The sequence below is a fragment of the Macaca fascicularis genome, chromosome 2 (genome assembly GCF_037993035.2).
Source record: "Macaca fascicularis isolate 582-1 chromosome 2, T2T-MFA8v1.1".
Classification (NCBI taxonomy): Eukaryota; Metazoa; Chordata; class Mammalia; order Primates; family Cercopithecidae; genus Macaca; species Macaca fascicularis.
This window is the reverse complement of record NC_088376.1, coordinates 160,116,913-160,139,601: the sequence shown is the minus strand read 5'-3', so window position 1 is coordinate 160,139,601 and position 22,689 is coordinate 160,116,913. Positions and strand designations below refer to the sequence as shown.

The 22,689-nt window shown below is 47.6% G+C and overlaps 1 protein-coding gene and 1 long non-coding RNA gene across 7 annotated transcripts in view; both read left to right on the top strand.

Moving 5' to 3' along the window:
• The window catches only part of PDIA5 (protein disulfide isomerase family A member 5), a 92,501-nt gene that overhangs the window by 50,182 nt on the left and 19,630 nt on the right, over positions 1-22,689 (top strand). For 4 of the 6 annotated variants that reach the window (XR_012431633.1, XM_045385517.2, XM_005547968.3 and 1 more), the window contains 3 exons: positions 7,428-7,519; positions 7,634-7,705; positions 13,807-13,943. Coding sequence is in view for 3 of the 6 variants with exons in the window: in XM_045385517.2 (XP_045241452.1) it covers positions 7,428-7,519; positions 7,634-7,705; positions 13,807-13,943 (301 nt within the window). In the remaining 3 variants the exon portion in view is untranslated. The remainder of the gene's footprint in view (positions 1-7,427; positions 7,520-7,633; positions 7,706-13,806; positions 13,944-22,689) is intronic. The other 2 variants (XR_012431635.1, XR_012431634.1) reach the window with 1 other exon arrangement.
• LOC141409722 (uncharacterized) lies at positions 4,853-5,428 on the top strand. Its single transcript, XR_012431636.1, has 2 exons — positions 4,853-4,946; positions 5,202-5,428. It is a non-coding gene; the product is annotated as an uncharacterized lncRNA (long non-coding RNA).

The following is a 22,689-nucleotide window of genomic DNA, read 5'->3' as shown; positions in this document are numbered from 1 at the left end:
TTTGAGGGCTGGGCTCTGAAGTGAGCTGAGGCAGCTGTTGGGGAGCCCAATGGCAAAGAAGAGGGTGCGATGACCTTAGGGGTGGACCAGAAGCATAAAGGGGGCTCACAGAGTTGATGGCCTGTCCAGGCTTCCCAGGCTCTGTGGTTCCTGTGAGGTGAGAAGAATGGTGGAAACCAGAGGAGGAGGTGGGTCTGGATGGGGAGTGAGACACCTGGGAATGCAGGCATTCTCCCAGGAAGGAGTAGGCAGAATGGAGACACGTGTCCTAAGGATGCCTACCTCCAAAGGAGGAGGAAGAGAAGCCACTAAGGAAATGGGACTTCAGAGAAGTAGGAGCAGCTGGGATGGGGCAGAGAGGTAAAAGGGGAACAGGGAGTGTTGCAGGGGAGAAGAGAGCTGGGAGGAGGGACAGACCTTATCCAGAAGGGCCAAGGGTCAGTCACCAAATGCTCCCTGGTACCTCTGTGTTCCCCCACCCTGCCAGGCTTTTTTGTTCTCTGCCTTATGTCTTATTTTTTCATTGTGGTAAAAAACATGTAACATTACATTGACTATCTTAGCCATTTCTAAATGTACAGTTCAGTAGTGTTGAGTATATTTACACTGTTGTGCAACCTTTCTCTAGAACTTTTTTGTTTTGCAAACCTGAAATTCTATACCCACTAAATATGAATTCTGCCTTCTCATCCCACCCCTGCCCTTGATAAACTGCCTTTCTACTTTCTGTTTCTATGATTATATATGTCTATATAGTCTGTCTGTTTTAGAGACAGGGTCTCACTATGTTGCCCAGGTTGGACTTGAACTCCTGGGCTCAAGCGATCCTCCCATCTTAGCCTCCTGAGTAGCTGGGACTTCAGGGGTGTGCCATCTGGCCAGGCCTATTTCTATGATTTTGACTATTTTAAGTTACTCCTATGAGTGGAATCTGTAGTATTTGTCCTTCTGTGACTGGCTTATTTTGCATTGTATCCTCAAGTTTCATCCATGTAGCATGTCATAGGATTTCCTTCTTTTTTTAGGGCTGAATTATATTCCACTGTATGTACGTACCATATTTTCTTCACATACTCATCTGTTGATGAGTTGCTTCCAGCTTTCTTGGATGCTGTGAATAATGCTGCAATGAACATGGGTGTGCAAATACCTCTCTGGGATCCTGCTTCTAATTCTTCTCAATTTCTGTTTGTCCATTTTGCACTTACCCCAAGTAGCAGAAGTATCTTGTTTTGATGGCAACATAAAAACAGCTGCTGGCTCCTCTAGGGAGTGTGGAAAAATCCATACATCTTTCATGAAAGATGATCGAGAGGAGCCATCTCAGTGGTGTGGCCAAAGCCCCATTAAGGGAGACCTGAGGTCCTGAAACTGCATCATGATCTTTGTGGATCAAATTAAGTGGTGATTAGCTCAAAGTCAACTTAAAAAGTTTAAGTGGCAGCACCTGGGCATGGCGATGGCCCTGCTCGCCAGCTGCAAGATGGCTGCAGAAAGCCAATGCTTTCTCTTTTGACCTCATTCTGGGGTGACACTGAGGTCCTGCTTGCTTCTCACTAATGAATTTTTAGTAACTTGCCTGGAGACATTTGGTCTTGGGGCACACATACATCACTCCAGGGAAGTTTCGCTTCACATTATTGGGACCTCAACAGATACCATATTTTGAGATTATTTAGCCTGGAGAAAAGAATTAATTACCCACAGTATTTTCTCTGCCTGCACCCGCATACACTTAGAAATCTGCTCAGCTCAACTTCCCAAATTCTGTGCTGTGGAAGGTAAATAGCTCAGCCCCAAATCAGATCACAAGTTATCCTGGCCAGACCCACTGAAGCAGAAGAGGACTTGGTGCCAGTCTTGGTGCATCTCGTGGGCCATTCTCAGCCAATGCTGCATCCACTGCCAAACTCAGTATTCTTCCAGGCCCCCTCCCACACTGCCACAGAGCTTGTCCCTGTCACGCACAGCCAGATACGTTCATCTTTGCTTTTGTTCCAGATCACTTTGTTCAGCACTTGAAACTAATTATGATATGTGAGTTTCTTGGGCACGGGAGTCGTGTTCATGTCTGTTTTCTTTAGCACATAGCACAGGGCCAAGCTCACATTAGATAACCGGTATTTGCCAATGAATGAATAGGCTTGTGGCTCATCACTCCTGAGGGGTATGTTTTATTTTAAGCCCTATATTAAGAGTGATGGTTCTCTCTTTTAAAGGAATTCAGAGCATTTGTTATTAAGGCCAGAAGCATAGTGAGAAGGACATTTGTGGGACAGGTTATAAGGTTAACTGCAAAGATCACTCGTGTTCAGAATACCAGCTTCCGGCAGGGCATGGTGGCTCACGCCTGTAATCCCAGTGCTTTGGGAGGCCAAGGCAGGAGGATCACTTGAGGCAATACCAGCCTGGGCAGCACAGTGAGACCCCATGTCTACAGAAAATTTTAAAAATTAGCTGGGTGCAATGGCATACACCTGTAGTCAATGCTAGCTACTTGGGAGGCTGAGGTAGGAGGATCTCTTGAGCCCAGGAGTTTAAGGCTGCAGTGAGCTATGATTGTGCCATGCTCTGCACAACAGAGTGATATCCTGTCTCTAAAAAAAAGAAAAAATGGATTTCAGCTTCTCCTGCCTGGCCCAGGTCTAGAAATATAAAAGTTACCCATTCCAATTCCCTCAACATTACAGAAAAGTCGGGGGCGTTGTCTACAAAGCTGGGCAAGTCAAGTTGTGACCAGGTGTTGGCTGCCTTGGCCTAAGACATCTGCGTTGTGTAAACTCATTTCTTTGTTTGTATATTTTCTTGCTTGGGTTTGTTTTGTTTTATTTTCCCTTTCATTTCCTAGAAAAGCATCTTCTGGAAAGTTCTAGCCCTTTCCCAGCTACATAAAGGGGGAAGGGCCCTGGCCACTGCGGGCATCACCCATGTAGGAGGCCCATAGAGGCTAGGGCTTACTCTGCAGGGGCAGCTCACCAGAAACTGGGGACCGGGCTAGAGGGGTTGAGTGACCACAGGTGTCAATTGCTTTTTGTCTTCACACACAGAGAAGAGGTGGGACTGATAAATGGGCTGCTGTTCCCCAGAAATCAAAGCTCACCTCCTCCTCATTGCTGAAACACAGCTGGATTAGGTCCTTCTGTCTCCTCTTCATCTCTGTCATCTTTGAGCCTTTTTGGCTGGCTCTGTCTCTGGCAAGGGTCAAAAATCTTCCTCCTCTACAGATTTCTTGGGAGGTGTTCAACCTGATGATATCATTAGGAAGGAAGGCATGCCGGGTCACGGATGCACAGCCTTTGCCATTTCCAAACTTAGGGCTGCCTCTTTTTTTGCTGTCATTGACGTCTGGTGACTCATCGTGTCTGTCCCATCTACTCCTGCTAATTGACATCCTCATTAGCAGCCACGCTGCCCCCTATCTCAGAGCAACCGTTAGAATGAGCCCTGTCTCCATCTGCCTCTTCCCAGCCTTGCCAGTTATTGACATCTGCACTGAGCCTTTGAGCTTTGCCAGTCTTTGGTGGACCTCGGCCATGTCTGGGTATAAACACCATGAAATAGAACCGTCATGACGACAGATTTGTACAGACCAGGCTCTAGTGCTGGTTCTTGCTAACCAGCTGGGAGATCTTGGTCCAAGTTCCTTAGCCTTAGAGCCTCCATTTTTCTATCTGTAAAATGGAGATGATAATGCCAACCCTGCCCACCTCACTGGGTTGTGGTGAGGAACAAATGGGCTGTGCGGAAGAAGCCCTGTACTCCACAGAGCACTCACAGACAAAGATGACTGATCCCCTCTCTTCCCGACAGCTGCCCTGCACCATGTTCCTCCCACCGGCTAGATGGGGGTGCTCCCAAGGTTCCGCTTTCCTGTTAACACATTGGAGCAAGGGTTTGTCTTATTACGGTTTGCCCTCCAATGACCGCATCTCTGTCCATAGCTTCAACAAAACATAACTCTGTGGAGCCCGAGTCCTTCCCCTAAGTGCCAGTGTCACATGTCAGATGGCTTGCTTCACATCTCCGTCTGGATTTTTTCACTTGTGTCTCAAATGCATGTCTGAAAATTCAGTATCTTTCCATCTGGCAGACTGTGAACTTTGCATTAAGACCTTTCCCCAGGGGCCAGGCTCTTTCCCCACCCCCCACCCCAACATCTCTTTACTGAGGCATCATCAGGCATCTTCCTCATGCGCCCTTCATCCTCTCCCTGCCCACCAGTCCTGTCCATGCTCTAGTGGGCCATGCTAACTGGTTGCCAAAGGCTGCTGACTTGTCTCCCGACCACAGCATTCCCTCATAGCTCATCCTTTCTGCTTCGAGAGATGCAACTGGGTTGCGGATTGCTTTCTTACTTAGAAACCCTCGGGAGGTCTCCATCACTTCCTGAATACAGTCCTGATTTCTCAGGCATTTCAAGCCTTTCCCAAAGTGATCCTGGCCAACTCATTCAGCCTTTTCTCTCATGTCTTCTCCTTTCTGTGTATCCTGCCTTCCAGTTAGAAGGAAATGTGCTCCATTTCTTGGGCCACATCTTTCTTTGCCTTGCCTCCGGTTCCCCATCCCAGGATGTCTGTTGAAATCTTACTCTCCTCTGAGTGCAAGCTCACATACAGCCTACGCTGAGAAGCTGCCGTGATGATTCCTGGCAGCAGAGCTGAACACACAGAAGAGCATGTCACGCCAGCTGAGTGGCCCCAAGCATGCAGATGGCGGTGGGGAGGGGGGAGGCTGTGTTCTTATCTTCTCCATAGGCCGAGACCAGGTGTTTCGCCTCGTTTGACTTCACAGATTCTAACTCCAGAGAGTGTTTGTATGTAGTTGTTCAAAAACCTTTGTCTCGTTAACTAATAGATGCCCCCAAAGTGGCACAAAAGTGCTACAGAAACTTGGAGAATTAAGAGCTCACCCCAAGCAAAGGTGGTTTGAAAAGGCTGCCTAGAGAGGTGAGGTTTGATTTGCCTTAAGGGATGGGTGAGTCTGGGGGTCTCCAGGAGGTGAGGGATGGGCAGCCTCAGCAAGGGGACTGGAAGGCACCAAGTGGGGACCAGGAGAGAACAGCGAGTGTTCCAGAAATGTGGGCAGAATAGAGCACCTCCTAGTCCTAGTAACAAAAATAGCTAATACATTTTGAGTGTTATTGATACTTCCCTTGTATTATCTCATTGAATCTTCTCAACAACCACATGAGGCGGCTGCAGATGAGGAAAGTGAGACACAGAGACAACTGTGACTCGGTGAAGGAAATGCACGACCACATGGGGAATCAGGACTCAAACCCAGGCATCCCGAGCCCATGCTTCCAGCCACTGCACCATGTTGCTGCTGCACTCAGCAAGATGTCTGAGAAGGCAGACGGCCCAACTTCCTTCCTGTGCAGAAATCTCTGACTGTCTTGTTCTGGGAGAATAAAAAATCTAGACCCTAACAGGTGTACAATGAAGAGTTTTGTAAGAAAGAAAGATTCAAAAATGAAATAGGTAACATATGGGCATTGAATATGGAGCTGGATTTTCGCCTATATTCAATGAAATTGGAAGGTTTTGTGCAGGGAAGTGATGTAATGAGCGAGGAGGACATGTAAGATTAATCTGTGGTGAATGTACACTGACACTGGGGAGATCAATTAGGCAGAAAAAAAAGGACTTTTAAAGTAGACAAATATTACTGGAACAGGCCACTGGAGCAGTCTGGGAAATGAGCAGAATGACTTTTAGAGAACGTTCCAGGGCTTCAAGTAAATTTGAATTCAAATTTATTCTCCCTGTATTATTTGCTGCATCCTAAAATGGGTTAGCAAAAAAAAGAAAATCAGTGATTTAGTGAGCATTTATTGTGTCCTTGCTGTATGTGAGGCCTTGTGCTAGGGACTTAAAACAATTGGAAAGATATCCAGGTGCCCCTAGGAATGGAGAGGCCAGAGGCACAGCGGCTCCCATCACCAGGAAGACTTGGTAGGAAGATGACAGTTACTCAGCTCCAGTTTTGTGCTAAAACCTCTCATCTCATTTAGTTCTCTAAAGAGCCCTGTGACGTTCACATCTTCCAGCAAGGGGCCTCAGTGAGGGTGAGTGACTTGCCCAAGGTCACATGACTCATAGGTGGAAACTGTCTTTGCAATCAAGTTTATTGTCCACTGAAACTACTATTTATTTTTCTCTCTGTGTGTGTCCCTGTATATTATTCAGTGAAGTCCAGCTTCCTGGGTTTCTTCTCTCTGCTTCTGTAACTGCTGCTGGCTTTTTTTTAACTTACTTTTCCCTTGCTTCTATGCCACTCTGCTTTGTGGAACATCCTTTGTGTATCTGGCCATTCTAGCTACGTTCTCTGGAGAGAACAGATTCAAAGTCCTGCCTGGGCATGCTGGCTCATGCCTGTAATTCCGGTGCTTTGGGAGGTTGAAGAGGGAGGATCGCTTGAGCCCAGGAGTTGGAAGCCAGCCTGGGCAACACAGCAAGACCTCATCTCTACCAAAAAGAAAAAAATTATTAGCCGGATATAGTGGCACACGCCTGTGGTCCCAGCTACTCAGGAGGCTGACGGGGGAGGATTGCTTGAGCCCAGGAGTTAGAGGGTGCAGTGAACTATGATCATGCCACTGCAGAGGGAGTTTTAGGGGATTCTTTATTTGAGTCAGTCTTAGTATTTAGCTACATCATCAGTTACCCAGCTACTAAAATACTCTTTCTGATTCAGGGATAGTGGACATGTGGACCCCTGGAGCCAGAATATGTTCAGAATTCTGAGATGATGATCCAGCCAGGCTGTGGGTAATGGTCACCAACAGGAGGAAACATTGGGGAGACACAGCTCGGCCTAGAGGGAGGAGAGTTAGGCAGGTGCCTCGTTTCTCATGTTGTGTTATGAGAACCACACAGCTTCCCTGGCCACAGATAAGCTGTGAGTTTTGAAAACATCACACTCAAGCCTAGGTGGGCAAACCGTGAGGTATCGAGGAAGGTGTCTAAGGATGTTGTGCAGAGCTGAACTGGTGTATGAAAGCCACTTATTTCCATTGCTTAGGAAAGAGTACAACCCTAGTTGACATGAGCAGAGAAATAGGCGTTAACACATCCTTGACTGTGGCCCCTCTCTGAGAGCAGTGTGAAGTTGATGGCAAGGCCAGGCTTCTTCTGCAACCCTCAGAACATTTGTTTTGCTCTGGGGTGGTTCTTCCTGCAGGGAGGCAGAGGGAGCAGGCATGCAGAGTGTAGCACTCGGCGCAGCTGCCTGGCTTCTCCAGTGCCAGGTCATGATTCCTGGCTGGCTTCGCTGGCCTTGTTTCTCCGCAGCCCTGATGCACATCAGTCTGTGGGGCTTTGTCCCACATGTCTTTCTGGTGGGACAGCAGCTGGACAGATGGCGTGTGGACTAGAGGGTGTCTGTAGGGCACAGGTTCCACACGGCTGTTCTCCGCTTCCTCCCAGGTGCTGGCCGGGATGAATGTCTACTCCTCTGAATTTGAAAACATCAAGGAGGAGTACAGCGTGCGCGGCTTCCCCACCATCTGCTATTTTGAGTACGTCCCCCACTTTCCTTCTAAAGCTCACCTCCCTTCCTGGTGATTGACCATAATCTCAGGGTGGCATTTGCATCCCTGACTGAGCCCACGTTGTTTCTCCACGTTTCACAGGAAAGGACGGTTCTTGTTCCAGTATGACAACTATGGGTCCACGGCCGAGGACATCCTGGAGTGGCTGAAGAAGTAAGTGGGGGGTGTGTGTGTGTCAGGGGGCGTGGACCCAGAGGGTGGGGCACCTGCTGGGCCTGAGGGTCGCAGGGCTCTGGCTGGGGATTGGGGGAGAGAATAAGGAAGGGAATTGTGGTACTGCTTGCATAGCTGTCTCTGGCTTGAGTCTAGGTCACTATGGGGATTGTGGGAATTTAGGTTGCAGGAGCCATGAGGATTTGGTGTGATTTTGGCCTGTGATGATCAGACCTGCCTCGGTGTTGGGTGTGGAGTCTGTCTCCCCTACCTCCTTTCTCCACGGGTTGGAATTGGGGAGGGGCTGTCTAAGCCTATCAGCTCTTCTGGAATAGTCAGGGCCTTTCTGAAATCTTCCCACATTTCACATCAAGTTTCTCCTCAACACGTCTATCTGGTGGATAGAGGTATTTCTCACCTAGGCTACCAGGTTTGAGAGAGGTTCCACTGCAGGTCTCTCTGAAAATAGAATTGTCAGTTGAACACTTATTTCAAACACAGCACTGTCTTAGGTGCTGTGAAGGTACTAAGAAATATTCTAATGCCTTAGGCTTGCTGAGTGCTTTACTGTTCAACCCCCACAGGCATTGCTTCATAGCAACCTGTGATCCCTGTTTTATAACGTGGTTAGATCCTTGTAATGCCAAACCCCACCACACTGTTGGCCCCTGCCTCCTTACCTGGAGCCCCCACTGTGCTAGGCCTGCTGCTTTGTCCTGCCAAATCACCCCATTCCCACTTCTCACCAGCACTTCCACAACAGGCTCACGATGTCCCCTTCTGGAAGCCTCCCCAGGCCACCCTCGCTGAGCACGCACCCGGCTCAGGCTGCGCTCTGTGTGTCACGAGTTTGGCACTTACCAGCCACTGCTGCTTCATGGGTATTTGTGCATATGTGTTGGAATAATAACAGCCAATGTCTTTTGGGCTCTCCTTTGTGGCTGACACTGTTCTAAGCTCTTTACATGGATTATCATTTTAATCCTCACAACAGCACTGTAAGGAAGATGTTACCGTTCTCTTCATTTTATGAATGAGGTTCCTGAGGCACAGTGAGGGGGTGGTGCTGCCGGTAAGCAGTGGCAGGGCCCTGATGGATCCCTGCAGCCCCTACAGTCCAACTCAGCCTCCTCAAGTTCTGCTCAGACCCCCTCTCCTCAGCTGCCAGCACAGTGGATATTTATTGACATCGTTACCTTAGGGACATAGTGTGCAAACCCAAGGGTTAAAGAATTAGTTATCCAAAGATATGGAGGTTGAAAATGTGTATTTTCAAAATGGGAAAGAAGGGTGGGTTTTGTACCAGGAAAAAAAAATGCACATGAAACTAACTGTTAGATTTCTAAAGGTGGAGAATCTCCATCTTCTGTTCTGCCTACTCCCGGGAGATAAGACACAAGTGCTAGCACATGTTTGCATCATGTCTTTTATTTCTTGGAAGCGTTCTCACATCTCTGTCCCCATCGGCCACCTCATTTCCAGCCCCTGCCTGGGAAGGCTGCTGCCCATTATCATGTGTTCATTGTCTTAACCTGGGCCTTTGCTTTCCTGTTTTACTTTTTCATTTGATAATAAGCGTGTCCTCTCCTCCAGCCAGACACATCTCATTCTGCTTTGGGAGAAGGTCTCAACAAATAGCAATCTCATTTGTCACCAGAGCATAAAATCTGTCTGCTTCCCTTCCCTTCTCTAACGTTTTCTGATTTCAAAACACCCTCCTATCTTTTTTGGAAGGATAAGGTTTGTGTGTTTTTTTTAAGTGTTCAGAATTGCCTGCTAACCCTAGACAAAGGGAGCACATCAATGGCATTTCTGAACTAGGTTGTTATCTCCCCGTTGGAGCCTCCCACCCCATCCTCTCACTTCTCTCCTCTCGGTGTACCCCATCCCGGCTCCCCCACCCACATTGCTCTGGCTGGCCTGCACCCCACAGCTGCCTCCAGATTCTGGTCCTGGGCACCCCATCCCCACTTCCTACTTCCCCCCATCCCCCGCCGTGGGAGAGAAGGAGCTCTTGTTAACGGCCTTATCCTCTGCAAGAGCTAGCAATGTCATTCTGCTACCAGCTGGCTTAATTTTTAAAAATCTTTTCTGATTTTAGAGATACTCAACTAAGATAGGCTTATTATAGAAAAACCTAAAAGTGTGGTTAAACAAAAAGTCCTCCCCCACCCTATTACCCAAAGATAGCATATTGTTATTTCCCCTGCACAGATCCAGCTCCGCATGTGGGTTTTCCCGGTCCCATGTGGATTAAGCCTTTTCCAGTTTCCCCTCGGATCCTGGTGGGCAATAGTGACCTCATCTTTCCTGCTTTCTCCGTTGGCCCTTAGCTGCTCAGGGCTTCTGTGCAGCCAAGTATACAAAGATGAGGGTGAAGCCAGCCTAGCTAATTCTCCAGATGTCTCTCCAATGCCTAGGAGAGAAGACCCAGGTCCCGCCCTTCAATGTGTGACGCTGGTGGTTGGACCAGGGAAGGGTGGCCCCAGGTGAGGCAGGGCAGGGAGTCAACCCTGGCGTCTGAGTGTATGAGGGCTCTGGAGTAGATACGTTGATCGTGGCGCTGGTGTCGTTTGTATTCCTAATGGCCACATATCTCATTGGCCCCTTGAAGCTGTCACATGCTGAGTTGGGCTAGCAGACGGGGGGAGGGGTGCATAAGCAGTGATCCATTTTAGGCAGGGCCATTTTGGCCTGTGTAGCTTTATACCAACCAGAAGTGAACTGAATTAACAAACACCAAGTTTTCTGGACTCATAATGTGTAGAGTTGCGTCTTCTCATCTATGGCACGTGCATCTCGCTTAGATGAGGGTCTGACTGTGTGACCCTCCCAGTCCTAGAGAGCCTGGGACAATTGCTGTCTCCAAACTGCGGAGCTCATAAAATCAGTCACATGAAGGGAGATCGTAAGGGAACATACAAGTCATCAAATCTGCCCCAGCAATTCTCCTTTCAACGTTTGCATTTCCTCACTCCCACTGGACTCATTCTGAGGTTCCCCATTCATGCTTGAATGACTCTTATTATTTAGGTGATAAATTATATCTAGGAGCATTGGGGTAGTACTTTATAAAGTTACAAAGCATCTCACATCCATTCTCAGCTTAGCTGAGCCTGAGAGCTAGGTAAAGAAAGGACCACAATGCACTGTCTTGTCACTGTTTTAAGCTGTTTGATTGTGGCTAGTGGAGGAAACAGGACTCAAGCCAGGTCTTCTGACTCCCAGTTTGGCCTTCTTTCCCTCTCCCCTGCTGTAGACAGAACACTCTTATTTACACCAAACCGAAGTTTCTTTCTCTGGAGCTTCCACTCGTTAGTGTTGATTCTCCTCTTCAGGGCCCTAGAAAACAAATCTGAATTTCTTTTCTTAATGCAATTTGGAATATTTGACGATAGCCACTGTGTTCTTTTATGTCCTCTCTCGAAATTAAACACTTCCGGTTCCTTAAGCCGTTTTTCCCCGAATGAGAGAAATGAGCATTCCCTCATTCAAGGAATCTCCTATTCAACAAGCATGTATTGAGTGTCTGCTGTGTATTGGGTGCAGGAGTTAGTAAAGAGGTGAGGGAGAGCCCAGTCTTCAAGGAGCTCACGGCCTGGGGTAGGCAGGGAGTGAAAAGCATCATTTAGCGTTTTGGGTTCAGACTCCCACTCAGTTCGTCTCTTCCCAGTACATCCTCTTACCACGGTGCCCAGTTCTCCAGTCCTCTCCCGAAAAGAAACTTCCAGTCGTCTCCTGGGTGGGAGAGGGGGGCGCCCTAGGATCTGAGGATCTGACCACTCCTGTGACCGCTAAACCTCCTGTTCTCAGCTGTAGGCTGTAGCTCTGCTTCAAGGAGTGGGCCTCCGGGCCCTTCAGAGCCTTGTCTTCTGTGTGGGTGTTGTTCTTGGGCCCCTACTCTGCTTTTTCTGCCCAGAAAGTTTTTTGTTTTTTGTTTTAAACTCCTGAACTGTTATTTTAGCAGTTTTAGAGTGTATTCGCCTCTGTGGTTAACTAGAAGTTCCTCCGGTTGTTTCCTTACGGTGCCTGTACTCCTGCAAAGCCATGGCTTCTCCATCCTATATTTGTGCACTTGCTGGACTTTTTAAAAATTTAGTTTTTGAGTCGATTACATTCACATAATTCAATTTTTTTTTTTTGAGATAAGGTATTGCTCTGTCACCCAGGCCGGAGTGCAGAGGGTGCCATCATAGCTCACTGCAGCTTTGAACTCCTGGACTCAAGCGATCCTCCCGCCTCAGCCTCCTGAGTAGCTGGGACTACAGGCATAGGCCACCATGCCCGGCTAATTTTTTTATTTCATATTTTTGTGGAGATGGAGTCTCACTCTGTTGTGCAGGCTGGCAAAATTTTAAGATGCTTAAAAAGAATACATTCAAAAGTCTCCCTTTCACTTCTTTCCTCCTTCTTATCCTCCCCCCCCCCATACCTTAGAGTTTACAACTTAGACCAGTTTCTTTCATGTTCTTAGAGTGTTGCTTTATGTAGATATTAGCAAATGTGAATAAGTATATTTTATCTCCCCCCTTTTAATGCAAAAGTTAGCAAATTCTAGACTGTTCCTTCCATCTCCAGCAGTTTGTCCACATCAGTGCGTACAGAACATCATTCTTTGTAGTGCTCAGCCCTCCCTCGTGTAGATGGACAGCAGTTTACCTAAGCCATCCTTCCAGTCTCCGCTATGACAAATAACCTGCAGTGAATGCCTTCAGATGCACATAATTGTGCACGTGTGCAGGTGTATTGTAAAGATAAGAAGTGGAATTGGTAGTGTTTTGAGGGGTCAGTAGTTTGAGCCCAAGTATAGGAACCTAGATTGCATGATGTTTGTCTAGGACCATTGTCTGGCTGGTGACTCATTCTGAAGCTTGATTTTGCCACCAGTCCTATCTGACATTGGATATGCATGGGCTGAGATTGATTTGCCCTCTCCCTGCCTCCTTCCATTTCTTGGGAGCCGGGAGGCCGTGGCAGCCAGTGGGGCCCAGTCAGAAGGGCCAGAGAGGGCTTCTGAAGGCGACATCATACCCGGGCTTCTGCGGAGGGAAGCGAGTGGCAGATTTCCATTGTGTCAGCCACTTCGCTCCCTCTGGATTATCCAGCCCTGGCTGCTGGAACTTTAAAATGTTTCCTCCTGTAGGCTCTCAAAGGCGGGACACAATGGTTGTCTTTTCACATTTGTCATCCTCGAGGGTTTTTTCAAAGCTGCAATTTGAAAAAACTGGCAAGGGTAGTCGTGGCAATAAAGCAGCAGAGAGACTGTGTCACCACCAGCCGCCTTGTCCTGAACTTTGGAGCAACGGAGGGTCCCTGCAAGCCTCCCTCCTCCTAGCAGATGATGACATAGGACTGGCACAGAGTCACGCTGCGGAAACGGGCTCCAGAAAGGTCAGGCGGCTGCCTAAGGTTTTGCAGCTGATGAGTAGTAGAGTTGATTTGGCTTCTGGGAGAACTAAGTAAGTTGGTTGTTGGCCTCTGGGAAGGATTAGTGATGTAGCGTCCACACTCTCATAGTTAGGATACCCCCAGCCTTGCTTCCCTCACTGCGACCTTCCCTGCACCCCTATGTGGCAGCTTCCGCTTGCATGGCCTAAATCTGAACTTTCTCAGATACCTGGCCTCTCTCTCTCCTCCTCACCCCCTCCTCTCTGTATCCTCTTCCTCCCCTCCACTGCCCAGGGGGCAGTTTTAAACACAACAGTGAGCTTTTCCAAAGGTCACCATTCACTGTTGCTATTTATTCTTTCCAGTTTGCTCAAAGTTTGAAATAGGTTGAGAAAGCTAACAAGCCCCCAGATTCCCAGGAGGAAGTGAGATTTCTTAGGCTATCTAGAGAGCTGTAGCCAGAAGCCACTGTTTATAACAGGATATCAGCTAAGTACCTGTCTGGGGCTTTGTGGGGAAGGTGGAGGTGGGCAGGGCAGCACCACTCACCCCACGACACCTCCATGAGGGCAGTTTCTGGTTTGTTAAAGGCTGAGCCCCTGGAGTGGGCCATCCCGAGCCTGTGGGGAGCTTTGTGTCCAGGGGGCTGGAATGAGAAGGGCTGCCCAGGCCCCAGGGCCTGCTCTGAGCTCTGCCTGTTTTTGGTCTTCCAGTCCGCAGCCGCCACAGCCCCAGGTCCCTGAGACTCCCTGGGCAGATGAGGGCGGCTCCGTTTATCACCTGACCGATGAAGACTTTGACCAGTTTGTGAAGGAACACTCCTCTGTCCTCGTCATGTTCCACGCCCCATGTGAGTGGAACTTTGCTCCTCCCCCTCCACACCCTCCCCTCTCTCAGAGTAGGATGAGCGTGGCACTTTGCAACGTGAACCCAAGAAGCACTTATTTGTTGGATGCCAGGACTCGTGCTAAGCTGGGGGATGCAGTGGTGACGGGCAAGGTCCCCACCCTCATAGTGCACATGGCCTACCCCCCATTGCCATAGAAACAGCACAGAAGTCCTGACTGGGCTGCATTTGTCACTTAGCTAGAGTTCAGTGAGGCTCCACCACCCCTAGCTCTGAGCATCTTCCTCCCAGTCAGCATGAATTGGAGAAATTAGGCTGGAAGCACCCTGAGATGTTACCTAGAACAGACTGGGCCTGGAAATAAAATTAGGGCTGGTGCCTCATCTGGGGGCTCATGCCTATAATCCCAGCACTTTGGGAGATCGAGGCAGGAGGATTGTTTAAGGCCAGGAGTTCAAGACCAGCCTGGGCAACATAGCAAGACCCCATCTCTACAAGCAATAAAAAATTAGCCAGGCATGGTGGTGCACACAGGAGGGCCTGTGCTTGCCCGGGAGCTGAGAAGGCATGGGGAGGCCAGACTAGAGCTGCAGATCACGTAGCATCTAGAATGCCTTCTGTCTGCTTCACCTGGTTGCAGTTTCAGCCTGAAATGACCACAGTGAATCAAGGAAGTAAAATGCTGTAAATGCTATCAAACGTGCTTGCGATAAGGGCTGGAAGGCCTGTGGCTCAGGAGTTTTCTGGGCCAGTGTCCTCCCTACTCCCATGGAGTGTGGAAAATTGACCATCAGTGGTTTCCAAGAGGGACAGGGCTGCCCCTGGGAAGGCAAACAAGGCCACGTGAGAGCCAGGGGATGGCAGGCACAGGCACAGAGTGTTGTGAGTAAGAGATTGTGGAGGAAAAGCAAGAGGTCAGTGCCTCACGGAGCAGGGCTGAAATCGCGAGGTCACGGTGCCTGAGGACGGTTAGTCCATACAGGCATATTCTGTGAGGAGGAAATGTTATTACTCCTCTTAAACATAGGATCCTCATGCCAACAATTGTGTGTCACCTGACGGCGGTAACAAATTGTCTTCCTGAAGGGTCATCTTTCATTTTACCCAGAGTGCCAAAAGTGAGTACGATTAGCCCCATTTTACAGATGAGACCATCACACAGAGAAATGACATAGACCGCCCACGGCTCCATGAGTCCTGAGCTGCTTCAGGCCTCAAGAGCCTTAGGATCCAGGAAGAACAGGGTCAGAGCCTGAGCCCTGGTCTCCTGGCTGCCTCCCCTTCCCCCACAGTAGCTGTGGGTTTGGCTAGCCTGGGAATTGTTCACAAACGTACTCTTACCATGGATTTTCCGAACTCTTTCTTTCTTGCAAGTGCTAAATTCTTAAGGGAATCCAAAGGAAAGGTTTCCTATAGCTCTTCTTCTGAGTTCCTAGAAAAGAGACCAAAACAAGTCCCCAAAACTAAGTTTCAAAAACCCTCCAGTCTTGTGGGCCTCTCCTGATGAAGCGCAGTGATGGGGCCTTAGGGGTGTCTGCCTCAGGTCTGCTAGGGCCTTGGTGAGGGCATCCCCGAGGGTAAAGGTACCCGAAGAAGTGCCCACCATGAGGCCAGCCAGGCAGCACTGCAGTTCTCTTCCTAGCTATAAAATACACTCCCTGGCCAGCCTCAGAGCTGCTGCTGGAAGCAGGTCTTTCAGGAAGTTATGTTGAACCTAGAGCCGAAATCACCCTGCTTGCACCCCGTCCCAGCCATGACGGCAGATACCGGCTGGCTGTTTTCAGTTCTTCCTTGGGAACCTCCAGCGTCTTCACCGCCATGTGTCTGTCCTTCCAGTTACAGTCAGGAGAGGCCACCAGTCCCCTGGCCATTCATGGTTCTGCGCGTGTGAGTTTATTTCTGCTGGGCTGGCAGAGTGAGAGGGATCAGGGCAAAAGCACGTGGTTAGCTTCCTGATGTGCCGCCCGTTAATGTTCCCATTAGATGGTAATAGCTCTGGAATAATTCTCTTTCTACACACTCTTTCATTAGGAGCATGGTCTTTAGCCTATGAAGGGATGGAATATACATGCTTTTTAGGGAGTTCAGAGCTCAGGACAGGTGAACTGAGAGCAGAGAGCTCGTAGCTGCCTGGCTTTGTACCTCGTGCCAGAGTGCTTCTGAGAACCCCCAGTGATCAAGAAACCACTTTTGCAGTGTTTGAGGGACCTGGAGTAAAGGACAAATGCCAAGAGGCCAGAGACCAGCAGTGTCATCCCGGGTTTCCTAAGTGCAGAAAGGGTGAATTCCAGAAACCACAGTGTTCCAGGTGTCAGTCCCAGGCCAAATACGTAGTGATTTGGAGACAGACCATTTTAGAGACTCACAGAAACAAATTGGGATCCATCTAACATAGCAGACCACAGCTTCTACTCCAGATGGCTGAATGCACTGCTTGGTTTGTTTGTTGGTACAGGATTGCTGAGCTTGATGAATTAGCATGTCTTTCTTTTATCAAGACATTTGACAAAATGAGTGGCTCTTTTCCTGAGTGTGATGGGGAGAATCAGACAGGATGGAGCTACCCTGAGGGGAAGCATCCCCTGAATATATTGGGACTGTGAATCTGGCCTGAGTCTGTCTAGAGGGTATGTACTTGTTTTTAATTAGCAACTTTGTTAACAATATAAAAAGGCATACTTTCACATTTGGCAGGGTTAGCCTTGGGAAAAAGCTAACCAGCTGAAATATCAGGCCATGCATTGACATTTTGAAGCACCCCAACAAACCAAAATAGTGGGGTTCAAACTAAAAAGCTGAATTTATTTTTTATGACTCTATACTAATTATAAAAGTAATGCATGTACATTTTGTCAAGGGATAATATAGGAAAGTATGGAGAAGAAAATTAAAATGCTTCCTGATACTGATTCCCAGAGAAGACCATGGTCTTTCTTTGCAGTGTTGTTTGTTTGTTTGTTTTCTTTTCTTTCTTTCCTTTTTTGACATAGGGTCTCACCCTGTCACTCAGGCTGGAGTGCAATGGCACAAACACAGCACACTGCAGCCTCAACCTCCTGGGCCCAGGTGATCCTCCCACCTCAGCCTCCTGTGTAGTTGGGACTACAGGTGTGCACCACCACACCTGGCGAATTTTTAAATTTTTTGTAGAGATGGGATCTCACTTTGTTGCCCAGGCTGGTCTGCATTGTTGCTTCTATGTCCATAGTAAGTACCCAGTCAATGTTAGTTTCTTTCCCGTATCCTGCTTAGAAAGGCCAGGAAGGGAAAGGGCCTTCAGCTTCCTCCTGATCTGTGCTGCCCCAAGGCGGTGCTCTCTGTCACCTGTGGGTTCCAGAGGCAAGTCACTTGCTTCTCTGCCTGGAACTGATGGGATACTTGTGAGGCCGCCCTGCTGGGCTCTTGGTAGGAAAGGCACACGGCACCCCTCCCTGTTCTGTGTTACCCATCACCATGAGTGATGACCGACCTGGAGATGCCATGGGCCCTGCTCCTTTACCCTCTTGCCAGCACTCCCGCCACTCACTTCCCACCTCAGCCTCCCCCATCTCCCCATTGTCTTCCTTCCCTTTGTCTCCCAGCAACAGCCCATTAGAAACCCTCCACAGACACTTCAGTGGCCTCTCCAACTGATGCCTAAGTTGTCACTATATACATGAGCCTGAGGCAGCCACAGTGCTAGGCCCTTCATATGGGTGATCTCCATCCTGCCGCAGGCCACACTGTCCCCCAGGAGCTGGGCTGGGCCTCCTGGGCAGGACAGGCTGAGTGTGAGCAGAGGGCTCTGAGAGCGGCGTTTGTAGCACTGCCAGTGACAGAGCCTGGGCCCAAAGCCAGGAGCAGCCTCTCTTGCTAGCACTTGGCTTCCCCTTTGTAGCGAGGCTTCATGCCTGACCTCCCTCTGGTCCTCACGGTGGGGCCTCACATGTACCCCCAGGCCCGGTTTTCTCACCCTGCAGGCAACAGAGATGCTCTCTGCAAAGGGTGTGTCAGCAGGACACTGGCTGCTGCCACCCGTGGCACCTTTTGTTTTTCTGCAGCGTTCTGTATGAGAGAAGTCAGAGTGTGTGTGGCCATACTCATCGCCGCTTGTCACTGTTTTTTTCCCTCTCTAGTAACTCCAGGCCTGCATTAGCAGGGGAAGGACAGGCTGCTGTGGGACCACCTGAGTAGACATCATTTATGTGGGGATGTTCAGGGGAGCAAAGCGGGCATCCCAGAGAGGGGTGTTCCTGAGGAGCAGCTCGTCTCTGCTAGGCCCGTGGACACCCATGCAGGTGCTGGGGATCCTGAGCACCCCCGCCCTTCCTCTCCCCTTTGCTGCAGGGCCTGTGGGGGGCCACGTGGCTCTACCCTTGCCCACCCCCTGACTCATCAACCCATTTTCCTTGGCAGCAGGTCTAAGATGGGATGTTTTCTTTGCCATAACTCGCCTCCAGCAAGTGTCTGCACTGCCTTCCAGGAGCCGGGCTGTTTCTGGCAGCAGGTCCCTATCAGACTCAAGATTTTCTGCTGCCATCTTTTTTTTTTTTTTCCTCAAGCTTTTAACTTTATTTTTGTCTTATTCTCAAAGCAATATATAACCTCTGTAGAAAACCTAGAAGGTACAGTGAAATATAAATGATCAAGGAAAGAAACTACCTATAATCCCATTATCCAGAGGAAACCACTTTTTTTTTTTACACTTTTTGGCATCATTCTTGCTATTGTCGTTCATTTATTTTTTCCCCTTGTTTTTAACTTTTATTTTTAAAATGAATATACCATAAAATTGACCTTGTTTTTTAATCACATGTATAGATTTGTGTAACTATCATGCCACTAAGTGCCTTCATGCTGTCATTTTACTTTATTCATTCATTCATTTATTTCTCTTTTTTTTTCTTTTATTTTTTTAGAGATGGAGTCTCACTATGTTGCTCAGGCTGGCCTCAAACTCTTGGGCTTAAGTGATCCTTCCACTTCAGCCTCCTGAGTAGCTGGGACTACAGGCACAGGCTACCACATCTGGCTAATTATTCGATTTCTTTTTGTAGAGATGGAGTCTCCTTGTGTTGCTCAGGCTGGTCTTGAACTCCTGGGCTCAAGTGATTCTCCTGCCTCGGCCTCCAAAGCAGTTGGGATTACAGGTGTGAGCCACTGCACTTGGCCACTTGTATTTTCTAATTACACAAATAATTTAAGAATAATATTAACAGTATTCTTGTTATCAGCAGTGCAAGGTTCAAGGGATACATAAGAGTACAGTGTAGACAGTGAAAATCCCTCACTTCCCATGCCGTGCCCCTTCTCAGGGCTGGTCACCACTCACAGTGGAGGATGGATCCTTCCTTCTCCTTCTGCAGTGCTTCTACCTAAACAACAGGGGTTGGGTTTTTTTGTTTTTGTTTTTAACATAAATAGCACTACTTTCTATCCATTTTTCTGTGACTTGCTTTTTTTAAATTGTCAGTAGGTCTCGAAGATATTTTCACGTAAATGTAGATATTGGCACCTAAATCTACCTCAATCTTTTTAACCATTGAATAGTATTTTATAATTTGGATATGCCAGAAATTTTAAACCATTCCACTATTGATAGGTATTGTATTTATCTCCAGTTTTTCACTATTCAAACAACATAGTGAGCATTGGTAAGCATATATAATTGGGAACATGTATAAATATTTGTGATTAATTCCTAAAAGTGAATTTCCCTGGCCCTGGGGTAAGTAAGCTTGAGCTTTGATAGATGCTACCAAATTGCCCTACAGAAAGGTTTTCCCAACCCCAGCATGTGACAGAGCCTTTGTCCTCGCAGCCATGGATACTATCTGCCTTTTATATTTCTGCTAAGCTGGGCAAAAGAGCAACTTGTCTGCAGCTATCTGACCTCTCGGGAAGCTGGATATCTTTTCATGTGATAATCAGCTTTTCATGTTTCTTCCATGGACCACCTATTCATACGCTTTGCCCATTTTTCTGCTAGGTCTTTTTATTTATTTGTCTTTTTATTCTTGACCTAGAACTCTACAATTATAGATATTAATCTTTATCTGTTTTCTGTTTTCCATGTTCCGATAGTCTATTTCTTGCTCTAACTTTGTTTATGGTGCCTTTCATTGTACAAAGCTTTACATCCTTTTTAGCTAAATAATGGCTATTATATTTATTGGTCACTGATCACACTTACTATGGATCAGGCGTTGTTCTAGTACTTTCCATATTTTAACTCATTTAGTCTTCATTAAAAAATTCTGTGAATTTGATGTCATGATTAATTATTCTCATTTTATAAGTAAGGAAGGAGAGACACCAAGAGGTCAAGAAACATTCCGAAGGTCGCATAGCCAAAAAGTGCAGCCAGGATGAAATCCCAGGCTGTCCCAGACGCCACAGCCTAACCACTGAGCCATTCTGCAAGTCTGCCTTCTCCCATCCTGACCTCTGGGGTTTGTGGGTTGTTTAGGAAATTCTCCCTTAGGATATAAAAATAGTGCCCTATATTTTGTTACAATGTTTGTATTTTTCCATTTCTTTCTTTAATTCATCTCTATTTTTCATTTGTTTGTTGTGCCAGGTGGGAGGAAGGGATCTGATTTTCTTTCTTTCTTTTTCTTTCTTTTTTTTTTTCAGACAGGGTCTCACTCTGGTCACCCAGGCTGGAATGCAGTGGCATGATCGATCATAGCTCACTGCAATTTCAGACTCCTGGGTTCAAGTGATCCTCCTGCCTCAGCCTCCTAAGTAGCTAGGACTACAGGCACACACTACCATGCCTGGCTAATGTTTTAAATTTTTATAGCAGTGGAATTTCACTATGTTGCCCAAGCTGGTCTCAAACTCCTGGCCTCAAGCAATCTTCCTGCCTTGACCTCCCAAAGTTCTAGGATTATAAGCATGAGCCACTGCATCTGGCCCTAATTTTATTTATTTAAGTCTTTCATATGCATCTTTTTCCTTTACATTTTCCCCTTAACATTATCTTGTAGGCATTTTCATACGTTACTAAAAATGTTTTTTTAACATGCTTTTTGTGGCCACATAATATTCCACTGTATAATATAATGACACTGTAAATTAGTTAACTAGCATCATAATATTGAAAGTTTGAGTTGTTGACCATATTTCCCATTATAAATCATGCTGCAAAGAACATTTTAATGCATAAATATTTGTCTACATGTCAGATTATTTCCTTAGGATAGAAACCTGGAAGTAAAATTTTAAAAGCTTGTTTATCCACATTTTGCACTAACATAAAGGAAAAAACAAACTCTTTGTATAAAAGGAAGGGCCATGTGATGAATAGAGGCGTCTGTGAGTGTGTGAGTCTTCCCCAAGATGCCTGTAACCGTCAAGGAGTCCACTTTGGTGCTTATGCATTTGGAAGCCTTAAAAGAGCTCTGAGGTCTCTGTAGGCCCCTCCGTGTCCGTATTTCTGCTGCATTTGTAGGAAACCCTCCCTCTCTGGCATGCCCCAAGCCAGATTCCAAGCAAGGCAGGAAGCAGGCTCTTCTAGAGGCCCAAGTACTACCCCAGTACCCTGGCTACCAGGGAGCTTTACAGATTAATCTAGTCCCCTGGGAAATTCTGGTTCCAGCATCCAGGAAAGCCCTATAGCTGGTCTGTAATAAAATCATAAGAATAATTGAATTTAATGAAATCCAGAGGAATCCGAGGGCTTGGGGTCGACAGGAGGCCAACATTCCCACAGCCAGAAAAGAGCATGATCAAGGAGTTGATGTGCAGACCTCTATGCCAGATCATGGAAATCAGAGTAAGTGCACTTACACAGATGATAAAAGCCCAACAAGGAAGTTTAGCAATAAAACTTAATGGCCCCTCAAATCACAGTCAGGACACAGAATGCAGTGGGCCAGAGTCCCGCTCCCCACGTGTAACCCTCCTCCTCCAGCTGTCCCACAGCCAGAGACATCATGAAGGCCAGGCCCAGGGGGCTGGTGCTCAGGTCACGGCCAGCTCTATCCATCACCCACGGCTCCCCAAGACAGGAGGGTGTCAGGGAGGGAGGTGTTTGCTCAGCCAGACCTTTCTCCTCCTGTGGGCCTGGCCAGGTTCCTCATCTTAAACTCTGTTTGCAGAAGTTTATTGCTTAGCCTTAGTGTCTTATTCAGGGTCAGAGGGAATTGATGCTAGAATTGAAAACCATAACGATATCAAGAGAATTCTAGGGTATGTATGGGAAACTTTAGAACAGCATCCTTAGATATTAGAGATTTTGGGAGACATTTTTCTCCTAGTGAGGTGCAGAGGAGGCACAAAGATGGTAGTGGTAAGGGGAGGGGAGGAGGCATGCACAGTAAATGGCTTGGTTGCCAGTTCTGCTCATTCGAGGTGTTTAGTCATATTAACGACTATTTGAGTGCAAGCCATGACCCTTGCCCATAAAGAATTTAGTCCTGCCAAACCTTGTGTGCACAGGTGTAAACCTAGCAACCTAACAAGTCATGAGGCTAATTCATTCAGGAAGTGTGTGGAGCAGCGTGGGCAGTATCAGGAATACAGTGGCCAACTAGACAAGACAGCTGAGCCCCTGCCTGCACATACGGAGCCTCCATTCCAGTTGAGGGGATGGGCAGGGAACAAGTGAGCAGATTACTCCAGCTGCTTTGAGTACAATTAAGAAAACAAAACAGGTTATTGGGAGAAAGCATGATAGCGTGAGGCGCCTTTGGGATGGGTGGTCAGGGAGGGTCTCCTAGAAGGTGAAATTTGAGTGGAAGCCTGAGTGGCTGATGTAAAGGGT